This window comes from Sceloporus undulatus, chromosome 1 (genome assembly GCF_019175285.1).
Source record: "Sceloporus undulatus isolate JIND9_A2432 ecotype Alabama chromosome 1, SceUnd_v1.1, whole genome shotgun sequence".
NCBI classification, from domain to species: Eukaryota; Metazoa; Chordata; class Lepidosauria; order Squamata; family Phrynosomatidae; genus Sceloporus; species Sceloporus undulatus.
In genome coordinates this window covers 351,752,114-351,764,069 of record NC_056522.1, presented here as the reverse complement: position 1 = coordinate 351,764,069, position 11,956 = coordinate 351,752,114, and the positions used below count along the sequence as shown (strand labels likewise).

Here is an 11,956-nt window from a genome sequence, read left to right as displayed (position 1 = left end):
TGTCACGGCTCCATGCTGTGGAGTTGAGGTGATTTTACATCTCTGGGTTCGACGCCACATTAACTGCCATGGCTCCGTGCTGTGGAATTTCGGGAACTGTACTTTGTAGAGGCACGAACTACATTTCCCAGAATTCCGTACCATGGAGCCATGTCACTTAAAGCGGCAGAATCACCTCAGAGAGCGGAGAAAAGAATGAGGAAGGAGGGGGGGAGGAAGAAGAAAAGAAGAAGAAGAAACGCGATTGGCGCATGCGCAGAACCAACGGAGTCGCGCGCGTTTTGGCGGATCGAACGCTTGGGGAAGGAGAGAAGGAAGGGAATGGAACATGCAAGGGCTGCTAGCCAACCGTCAGCTTGGTGTGTAGCCTCGTGAGCCAATCACCGCTCTGCTCGGCCCCGTCAGCCAATAGCAGCTCTTCTCGGCCCCAACAGCCAATGGCCGCTGTGTTCGGCCCCGCCTTCCTCTCATTTGCCTCAGTGGAGGCCGAAGGAGAAGGAGGTGGGGAAAGGTCTCCTCAGAAACAGGGAAAGGGGGGGGTCTTTATTTTTTTTTAACGCCCCCCGTTTTTATCCCTCCTCTTCCGCCTCCGCCATTCTTCCCTTCTTGTGTGTGTAGAATGAGGGGTGACGGAGGTTGAAGGAAAGGCGCTAGGAAACGGAAGGGGAAATAAATAATTATTTTTTAAAAAAACTAATAAATTAAATTATTAATAAATAAGCGCCTCATCGTTTTAGGGCACTATTATTATTCCCATATATATATATATATATTAGGGCACTTATTATTCATATATACAGTATATATTTATAATTTTAGGACACTAATATATATATATATATATGGGCACTATTCATATATATATATATTATTTTAGGGCACTTTTATTATTCAAATGAATATATATATATAATTTTTAGGACATTACTATTATATTTATCATTTTAGGAGGGAAGAGCAAGCAAAGCCAACCATCAACCTCCTCATATTTTATCCACCCAGTTAAAATATGGACTGCTGATGTCTCTTTCAAGAAACTTGCCCTCCTTTTTTGTGAGGTTAAGAAAAACCTTTCATCTCTGAGAGAGATAGAGAGACACACAAAGGTGGGAGAAGGAAGGCAAGGAAGAGAAGGGAGATTATTGTTGCTGTTGCTCACCATCCTCATCCTCATCCTGTCAGGAGGAAATGGAGGGGCCCTCCGCTGAAGAAAGGGAGGAAAGGGACCTCTCCCTCCTCTTCACTGTCAAGCACGAGCTGAGGAATGGTGAGTGAGACGACGGTCGCAGGGTCTTTTGGGGGGCTGGAGGAAAAAGAGGGAAGGGGGATTATTGTTTGGAGTGAGGAGGAGGCCTTGGGCAGGGCACACTCTCTCAGCCTTGGGGGAAGGCAGTGGCATCCCTAGGGTTGGTGTCACCCCACCACTGCCATTAGCCTCCTCACAGAACCTTTACTACACTCATCCTGCCACATTTGCGGCTTTGGCTTTTGTGGCTTTGACTATTTGCGGATTTTATTAATATGTCCTCTCTAGGGATATTCCTCCGGTGCAACTCTGTGGTCAATTTTAACCAAAAGTTGCACTGAAGGACCTAGGGATTCCTAGAGAGGACACTCCGCAAGGCATCTGTTGCTCCTCCAGCTCAGATGCTGATCACAGAATTGCATCGAAGGACCTAGGGATTCCTAGATATGATACTCTGCTAGGCAACTGTAGCTCCTCCAGTGCAATTCTATGCTCAATACCAGGCAGAAGTGGACCACAGAGTTGTACTAGAGATACCTGGAGAGGTGTTCTCTCAAGTAAAAACATAGTGGGTTTTTTTGTTATTTGCGGTTTTTCCACATTCACAGGGGTCCTCTGTCCCTAACTCCGGCGAACGTGGAGGGATGATTGTAATGCTTTTTTGCACTAATGTTACTCATAAATCTGATTCCCACATACCACCGGATGTAATGCTAATAGTTGTGACACAAAGCAATTAAAAGGTCAAGGTATTCCCCGTTGACAAGGTTGTCATGTCCGACCATAGTGGGCGGTGATCATTTGGTGGTCATGTGGCCAGCATGATTTTACAGAATGCTGTTTACCTTCCCGCCAAAGTGGTACCTATTTATCTGCTTGCATCTGCATGCTTTTGAGCTGCTAGGTTGGCAGAAGCTGGGACTAATGATGGGAGTTCACCTCATCATGCGGCACTCAAGCCTTGAACTGCCTACCTGCCAAACTTGCAATCAACAAAGCCAGCGTCTTAACCACTTGAGCCACTGCATCCCTATAATATAATTAGGAAAAATTAAAAATTACACCTTCAAATTACAATAGCGTACACACAGCCTAAATGTATTTACATATACGTACTGAAGATTTGGTTAAAATGGGATGTTTTAAAAGAAAATTGAAAAAAAATTACAAAAAAATTGAAAGAAAAAATAAAATCTGGGGTGAGACCTTAGTGAATGGGAGGAAAGGGTTTTGAGGGAGGCATAGGGACTATTTTGTTGTTGTTGTTGTTGTTGTTGTGTGCCTTCAAGTTGTTTCCGACTCATGGGGTTTTCTTTGACAAGATTGGTTCAGAGGGGGTTTCCCATTCCCTTCTTCTCCTGAGGCTGAGAGTGTGTGACTCGCCTAAGGCCACCCACTGGGTTTCCACGGCTCAGCTGGGAATTGAACATTGGTCTCCAGAGTCAGAGTCCGTTACCTTTCCCTGAGGCTGTGAGTATGTGACTCACCTAAGGTCAGCCAGTGGGTTTCCATAGAATCATAGAATTGGAAGAGACCACTAGGGCCATCCAGTCCAACCCCCTGCCATGCAGGAAATCTAAATGGACGAGCTGGGATTCGAAGCTTGGTCTCCAGGGTCATAGTCTGTTGCCGTCCCTTGAGGCTGAGAGTATATGACTCACCTAAGGTCACCCACTGGGTTTCCATGGCCAAGCTGGGGATTGAACCTTGGTCTCCAGAGTTGTAGTTCAACACTCAAACTACATAGAAGTGAAAAGGAGCTTCCTCTGTTGAAGAAGAGGCAGCAAATGATTCTGAGACTTCCACTGGGGGAACTGTGTCTGTCCTAGAGGTCAGGACACCCACAACCTTCTGTGAATTTGGTAACTGTCAATTCTGGGCCAGGGTATGGTATCTCCTGCCCCATATTACCTCCCCCCTCATTTTCCTGACTTCCGTTGTTCAAAATGTTGTGTGCTTCGTTATTCGTGTCTTGCATTCTGTGTGGTAAGGATAGTAATGAGCAGATTATGAAAGAACTGAAGAGTGTGCTCCTCCTCTGCCATTACGTTGTTACGTTGGCTTTTTAATGGTTTGTTAGAGCTGGGAGGACAGTGCAGTGCTTAATGGAAGGGACTGACTGACTGACCTCCCTAGAATATGAACTGATACGTTTCTCTTTTTTTACGAATATAAAACAACACAGAAAAAGAGGTGGCTAGTTCAGTGCAATAAAACCAAGTCACTAATGAAAATATTGCTCTAGTTGACTTTGTAACTTAATATTGTTTGTGGACATTTTAAAGAAACCAGTGATAGAGACACATATAATATGGGGAGATGGCAGAATTGTTTTGATAGCAGAATCAAGGAAAGAGTGCAAATATTCCATAAATTTTCTAGAGACAGGGATGCCTTGGTTACAGTGTCTCAGGCACTGTAGACCTAAAGACTGTGGACTTGTGTACACTGGTGAAAAATGCCACCCTCACCCTGAAACTGATGCTGGCTGTCTTCACAATCTGTGGCAACCACTGGGGGAAGATCTGTGGTTTTGGGCCCTTAACCAAACTCTGCTCTGAAGTAAGCTAAGTCGGGGAAAATCCTGGAGTTTCTAAGAAACCTTGGAGTGCTTCTGGTTCTTTTGGCCACGTGGACTGCTGGATCAGGTCTGATTTGGCCAATCCAGTTGCCCACACTCCAAGAGACGCATTATCCCCATTCCTCTGTGCTTAGCACTAGAGGGAAAGGGATGGATCCCCTTTGGAGTTGCTGTCACTTCTTCACCAGCTAAGCAGCTCCCCGCAAGTCCTTCCCTGGCAAACCGCTGCTGAGTGCAGAACGAACAAACAAACATAACAAACAAGCTTCATTTATATACCGCTTCATACCGCCTAAGCAGTGTCTAAGCGGTTTACAACTGTAAGCTACCCCCTTCCTAGGTTATGTAGCTTGATGTTTCCTGCAGATGTAGTCCCCCTCCCCCCATCACACGGAGACATCCAACCATGTAATTTAGGAGGGGATCGCTCTATCCCCTACTTGTTGATTGCAAAGGAGCCCTGTTCTGATTTTTTTTTTAAAATTGTATACAAAAGTTTGTATGTATATATTTGCAGATTCAATTTCTCAGAGGGGCTCATGACCCAAAAGGTTAAGCACCACTGCTCTCAACTTTCAAGCAAAATTCAAGATGCACAAAGAGCTTCACATTGGTTCTTTACAACATCCTTCCATCCAAGGAAAACTCCAGTTCAATTCAAAAACAATGTTTTTCAGTTAAAGAGAAGTAATCTCCCTAAATGAACCTGTTAGTGTTAATATGTGTTAAGAGAGGGGTGCCTCTCAGTCCCAGGACCATCCAAGCTCCTCAGGTGAGGACACAGGAGAGAAGAGGCTTTTAAGTGAGGAGCCCTGTTCTGATTTTAGCAGAAGCAGAGGCATGCTGGGCAGGCTTTACACAGAGTTCTTGCCCACGGGAAAGTGATGGCTGTAAAACAGGCCACCACTGCTTCCTCATGGGCAGGAGCTCCCTGCGACAACCTGTGTGCCATTCCTTCTGCTGAGATCAGAACAGGGCACCCCTTGGGTCTTCAAGGTGCAGGTAGAGCAACCTTCTCCTTTTTGATCTTTTTGGGGTACCTTGTTCTGACCTTAACAGAAGTGCTGGCATGCTGGCAGACTCTTGAAGAGAGCTCCTGACTGTGAGGTGGTGGCAACGAGGGGGACAGGACAGCGGGGCCAGTAAGGTTTCAATTGGCCTATGTGCACAGCAACCTGGTGTTGCACCAGATTCAACCCGGTGCATGTGGTCACCTTTCTGATCAGTCTGGGGCATAATGCTCCAGATTGGTCCCAAATTAAGCTGCCAGTGAAGACGTGTCCTGTGAGACTGCTCTTAAGCCTGGTCCAGAAGCAGCAGGCACTTCTGAATTTCTGAGTTGGTCAATATGATTTTGACATATAACACCTCTGCATAAGGCATTGCGTTGGCTGGTTGGTATCTGACAAGTTTAAGGATTTCATGTTTTTATAGAAAGCCCTAATCATCTTGGGACCAGTTTACTTGAGAAAGTGTGCCTTCCCCCTTATTCAATCCCTGAGGTCATCTGGAGACGCCATCCTGGTAGTGAATACATGCCACAATATTTTACGTTGTGACACTTGCTGTGTGGAATACTTTTTTCTCTGGTATTTGACATGCTTCAACAAAAATAAATATACTGTATATATATAGATATGTGTTGAAAACTTAGCAATTTTTGCAAGCTTTTTCTATATACTCCAGCAGGCCATCTATTTAATGGACAACATATTTTAATTTGTGTTTTGGTTATATTGTATATTTTATTACTGTTTCTTGTTGTTAACTGCTGTCGAGTTGACTTTGATTCATGGCGACCCTGTTATGCATGTCTTTAAAGTCTTCAGATTTAAGCAGTTATTAAATAATTAAATTCCTCACTGGGATGCAATGATTGTACAGTTGGAAGGTTGGCAGTTTAAGGCCCAAGTGCCACATGATGGGGTGAACTCCTTATCAGGGATTTGAAGGGTTAAAACACAGCACACAGGGAAATGCTTGATGTGTGTGTGTTTGGCCATGAGCCTTCAGCAGAGTGGCAAGGCTGATCAGCACAGCTGAAGCTCATTGGCTCAAGGACACTCCAGTGTCCAAGTGCACTTAGCCATGGATGATGAAACATGTGTCTGGATTGCACAGGAGACACATGACATGGTTACACACCTGAACTCACTGGGTTTGGGAGACCACATGGTCTGGAGACTATATAAACCCAGGGGTTGCAAGGGATAGCTTGTGGGTTTGAAGTAGGAGTTGGATTGGTATATTTTGGAGTTTTAAAGATCTGGTTTTGTATTATAGCAGTGTTAATAAAGAGCACGTTGGGGACTTTGTTTCTCTGGTGGTTTATCAGAAGAAGCTACAGTATTGGTTTGCTGTGTGTCCCCGGAGGTTCCTGCATTGCTGCAGTTCCTGGAAGACATCCAGTTGCTGTCATCCCAATTGGACTTTGGAGCCATGCTTCAGCTTCTGGAAATTGCCAGCTCTGCTACAAGGGTCCGATTTAACCCCAGGACTCATTTGAGTTGCTGACAGTGGTTGTTGGACCCCAGCAGTTGCGCTGACACTCCTGTCAATAGTCTCAGCTTCGGCCAACCTAGCAGTTCAAAACATGCAAATGCAAGTAGATAAATAGGTACCACTTTGGTGGGAAAGTAACAGTGTTCAGTGTAATCATGCTGGCCACATGACCACCAGAGTCGTCTTTGGACAACACTGGCTCTTTGGCTTAGTGATGGAAATAAGCACCACCCCCTACAGTCCGTTACAACTAGACATGCAAGTCAAGGGAAAACCTTTACCTTTAAATACTTAAAATAATACATTTAATCTATAATAGATCAAAATAGGCCTATCCTGCCCGCCATGCTCATCTGGGTTAGTCCCTGGGATGGCCTGAGTGATGGGTGGGTGTTCAGACACCCATGCTGACCAAGGACCTCATCTTCCTGGCATGTAATCCATCTGAGAAATTCCCCCAGTCACCCCATCTGATGGAGAAATGGGACGCCTGGCTGGGGGGGGCTTCTCAGATGGATTGCAGCCAGCAAAGTAAGGAGCGTGTGGGGGAGCAGGGCTATCAGAACAGCTTGGTTTTACAGCAGAGTTTCTTAGAGAGTTGGCACAAAACCAGTGCTATTTTCTTCAGGGTAAAGGCTTTTTTCCCCAGGGTCTGACCAGATCCTCTGGATCCGCATCTGTATTGGCTGGGTTAGGCCCAATCCTACCATGGGGGTTTCAGCCTGCGTCATCTAAACTAGACACCAGGCTGGGGGGGGGGAGCTGGGCCATTTGGCCCATGTGGGCAACCGCTAAGTTTCTGTGGGTATAGCCATCTTAGTCTATTGTAGCAAAGCCAGCCAAGGGCGTCCTCTGAACAAATCTTGCCAGGAAAAATGATATGCTCTCCTTAGGGACACCATAAGTTGAAAACAACCTGAAGGCATAACAACAAGTGAAAGAGATAAGAGGATGAACTAGTGTATTTGATAATTAAATTACAGTGCGCCCGTGTCATATGCCGCTTCCAGGATATGCTGGAAGCCACACCGAAAAAAAGCCTCGCGTGCCCCGGAAAAAATAATGGGGCATGTGCCCAGGGTGTGTCCACTGCTCCACACCATTGACACGAGCCCCATTACTTCTAATGGGGCTTGTGCTTATGTGGGTTTTTTTAACGGGGGGGGGGGGGTCCGGAAAGGATCCCTCATGTAAGAGAAGGACCTACTGTACTTTATCACAGTAGCACACCTAGATATGGATTCATCTTGTCTTGGCTAGAACTTATTAATACCAAATGATTTGATATACTGTTTTTTGTGCATTTTTCGGGCTATGTGGCCAATTTCTGGAAGAGTTTATTCCTGACGTTTCGCTGGCAACTGTGGCTGGCATCTTCAGAGAACGCTGACCTGGAAGAGAGTGGGTCTATATATACTGTGTGATCCTGGGTGAGGAGAAGTGATTCCCATGTTAATCTGTGTATTGTTCTGTTGTTGATGGCCAGGCCTCAGGGTAGGAGGCTAATGCAAAAGAGGATTAGTACCTGCTAATTGGTGATCATTGCCTGCTGGGAAATCCCCTGACCCTGAGTGGTTTCACATTTGCATTTGCTGAGTCCTGGTTTTGGTGTTCTTCAGGACTGGTAGCCAAACTTTGGCACGTTATAGACGGGCCTAAGAGGCGCTGTCCTTGTGCTGTGATTACGCGCGAGGGGCGGCGCTTCCGGATGCGCCTTGCCCCTCGCGCGTAACCGATATGTCAAGATAGCAGCTCTCTATACAGATGGGCGCCACCATCTTGACGTAGCGGACACTCTGCGTCCGCACGTCCCAACCCAGAAGAGACGTCGCGAGTGCACGCTTTGGCACTTGCGACGTCTCTTCCGGATTTTCGCGCTCCTTTTTTGCAGCGCGGAGGAGTCGCGCGGTTTGGCTGCTGCGGCTCCTCCACGCTGCAACCGGCAGCGGCCTGAGACCGCCCCTTTTGGGCGGTCTGTAACGGGCCATAATTTACTTTAAGGGTTTCTTCTTTCCTGTTGAAGTTGTCCAAGTGTTTGTGGATTTCAATGGCTTCCCTGTGCATTCTGAACTGATAGTTGTTGGCATGGTCCAGAATTTCAGTGTTTTCAAACAGCATTTTGTGCCCAGGAAGGTTTGTAATGTTTTCTGCTACTGCTGATTTTTCTGGCTGACCCGGTCTGCAGTGTCTCTCATGTTCCTTGATTTGTGTTTGAACACTGCGTTTGGTGGTCCCTATGTAGACTTGTCCGCAGCTGCATGGGAATCACTCCTCCTTACCCAGGATCACACAGTATATATATACCCACTCTCTTCCAAGTTAGCATTCTCTGAAGATGCCAGCCACAGATGCTGGCAAAACGTCAGAAATAGACTCTTCTAGAACATGGCCACATAGCCCGAAAACCCCACAAAAAACTATGGATGCCGGCCATGAAAGCCTTCAACTTCAGGTTTGATCCTTAATCAGTGATGAAACCGTTTAGAGACCGAGTGCCCAAATACAAACGTGTTCCCACACTGGGTGTTACCCGGTGCCGGGAGGTGGGACTTCACCCCGGGGAGGGATGGGACCTCCGTGGGTGGGACTTCCCCAGAGACAGCTGAAAGCTTGGGAGGATGGGAGGGAAGAAGAGGAACAGATGTGCGCCTGTTACCCTTCTTCCCTGCCCTCCTAGGCCTTTAGCTATCTCGGAGAGGCAGCTAAAGGCATGGGAGGCTGGAGGAAGAGTGGGAATAGGCACACACACTTTTCCGGCCTTCTTGTCTCTCCACGTGCCCTCAAAAATTGCTTCATGTGCCATAGGTTCGCTACCACAGCCCTAAATGCACCAGATCCTATCTGATCATGGAAGTTAAGCAGGATCAGCACTGATTGATATTTGAATGGGAGACCACAAACAAATATCAGGTGCAACAGGCTATATTTCAGAGGAAGGGACTGGCAAAACCACCTCTGACTATTCCTTGCCTAAGAAAATCCTGTAAAATTAATGGGGTCACCATAAGTTGACAGGCAATTTGAAAGCACATAAATACACAAGCATATGAAAAGGATATGCTTCCAGAAGAATAATTAAATTATTTAAACCACGTTCTACTTTGTGGTGCCTTGCTGCATTGTTCATTTATGTAAACCACTTTGGAAAAATTCCACTAGTCTGGGGAATTAGGTTTGTGGTACCCATTCACAAAATGAGGCTCTAAATCATATCCAAAGAACCTCAGATCAATTAATCTGCTTAATGTTGCCTCTAAATTATATTTTCAGTGCTTACCACATACAATGAAATCTTGGGCTTTGTAAAATTCAGTTGTAGCTAAAGAGTGCGCAGAATTCATAAAGGGTAAATCCACAATAGAGCAATATTATTTTCTTTAATGTTCCTTTTTTTAAAAAATGCTCTCAAAACAGTTGAAAAGAGCTGCTTATTGCCTTTAGCTCCATAGATAGGGCTGTTAGCTGCCATTAACACTGACAGAAGGCTCCTGCATTTAATAAAACACTCCATTTCTATATTACTCTAGAGTCAGACTTGGGGCAAAGGGACTGCTGCCAATAAAATATGACAGGCATCTCTCTCTCCTTTCTCTTTAATTTCTCTGTCAACAACATTGTACAAACATTGTGTGGCTTGGAATATTCTTCAGTTTCAGTATTGGATGTAAAGCTTTCAATTCGTTTGGGTTGCAAATACTGTGAAGTAAATTGAATAGATTCTGTACAGAGGAGCCTTTGATTATTGATCATGTTATAACTAAAGTGAGTCAGCTTGATGCTCAACTTTTGTGCAAACTACAATCAAGATGAAATCTTTACAGCCTATACAGTCTTTGATGTGTTCATCTAAATTTCAGAATGACAGTTTGGTTGTAATAGCAGTGAACATCTTTTCAAAGAAGATAGTTCCACTGTTGGTATATATTACAGAAATATGGGGGTATGCAGTGGTCTCTTCTCTGGAGATTGTGGAGTATTCTTTTGTGAGATTCTTGTTAGCTCTCTTTCAAGTGAATGAATCCTTCTTACACCTGATCGTTTTTTAAGAACAACTGCAAAGCTCATCACAGATCTCCTGAGTAAATTCTGCCAAAGCTATCTTGCATACCTTTGGAATTAATACTAAGGTTCTTCCAACCATATCCACCACAGTAATATACATTGTTTAAAAAAAGAATCTATTTTTTTTAAAATGCGGGGATTTCTACACAGTCACAAAAAAAGTCTTGCTGTATAAGAGATCCACTATGATTCTATGATTGTATTAAGTAAAACAACATTTGGCCTGGAACAATATTTTACATTACTGTAGCCCCGTTAAGAAAATATTTTGTGGCCCTGTGGCTCCACCTGTTTTTCTGAACAGGAGATTTAACAATACCCCCATCTCACCAAAGATTTTACATCTGTGAGTCTGATAAAGCTGAGGATATCTTCCACTATTTATTAAGTTGCCCACTTCATAAGTCCCCAGGGCACATAGTTCTTGCCAGCATCCTTTGTTCTTTGTCAAACAGACCTCCTTTGGGAACAGATATGAACATTGCTAGGAGGCAGTAATATTTTTATTACTGTGGAGGTTGCAAAATTTGGTCTGACGACTAGAAAATTAAGAGGCATCAACAAAATAAAAAGTAGCAGGGCAGATAGAATGGACTTGTATTTTAAAGATTTGTGCACCTATATTTTATTATTGAAGAGGGGCTAAGTGTGCATTTTGTACTAGAAAGGTTTAATAATTGTAGCCTTTATAATATGACTGATAAAGTATAAATGACATTAAGTTAATTTTGTATTTTTCATTTTGTGTACATCCTGGATTTGGTTTCTGTGTACTAAATTGTGATGGCTCATAACTATAAACAATAAGGTTATAGTTAGTGGGAGGAAGGGCATTTGACCAGGGAAAAAAGTGATCTGGGGAATCTGGAGGGATATAGGGTATGCCCTTTTGTTTGCTTTTGCTCAGCGTGCTCTCATGAGCTCATGATTTAAGGGGTTGGGGTTTCTGCCAAATCACTGATTTGTTGGAGTAGAGCAGTGCTTCTCAATTATTTTCTGTCATGCCCCTCCCCAGGAAGAAGAAAACATTTCGCGCCCCCCGCGCGACTGTAAACAGTATCATTTGTCTATAAAATTGTTATAAGTACACCTCTGCATAACAGAGCCTCGCGCCCCCCTTTACGGAGCCTCGCGCCGCCCCTGGGGGGCCCGCCCCACTATTTGAGAAAGGCTGGAGTAGAGCTAGTTGCTGCTCCCAAGTCTCTAGAACTCAGTCTCTCAGAAGTCAGAAGAAGAAGCTTGTGCTTTGGGGGCTAGGATTAATTGCTTGGCTGCACTGTTTGAAGGCTTATGTGGATATTCTTGTTCAATTTGGGGGGCATTTGTAGTCCCTGAGCACATGGTATAAGCCAGTTGAGGCTTCTGTTGGTTAGGGACAGAAATAGCAGTTGTTGATTGACCTATCCATTGAGGAAGGCTGGAAAATATATAAATAAGATGCTGCCTCAGTTTCTGGATTTCAGCAAACAAGAAAAAGAAAATGCATTTTTGCAGGTGTTTTGTGTCATACTTTGCTGGGAAGACCTAGAGAATTGTGTTGTTGCATATGTAAGATGACAAACATG

At 44.6% G+C, this 11,956-nt stretch overlaps 1 protein-coding gene across 1 annotated transcript in view; it reads left to right on the top strand.

Moving 5' to 3' along the window:
- Positions 1–484: 484 nt before the first annotated feature.
- Positions 485–11,956, top strand: part of RPS6KA5 (ribosomal protein S6 kinase A5) — a 66,978-nt gene continuing 55,506 nt past the window's right edge. The window contains exons 1-2 of the mRNA XM_042438820.1: positions 485–501; positions 949–1,267. Of these exons, the coding sequence (XP_042294754.1) occupies positions 1,189–1,267 (79 nt within the window). The 5' untranslated portion in view covers positions 485–501; positions 949–1,188. The remainder of the gene's footprint in view (positions 502–948; positions 1,268–11,956) is intronic.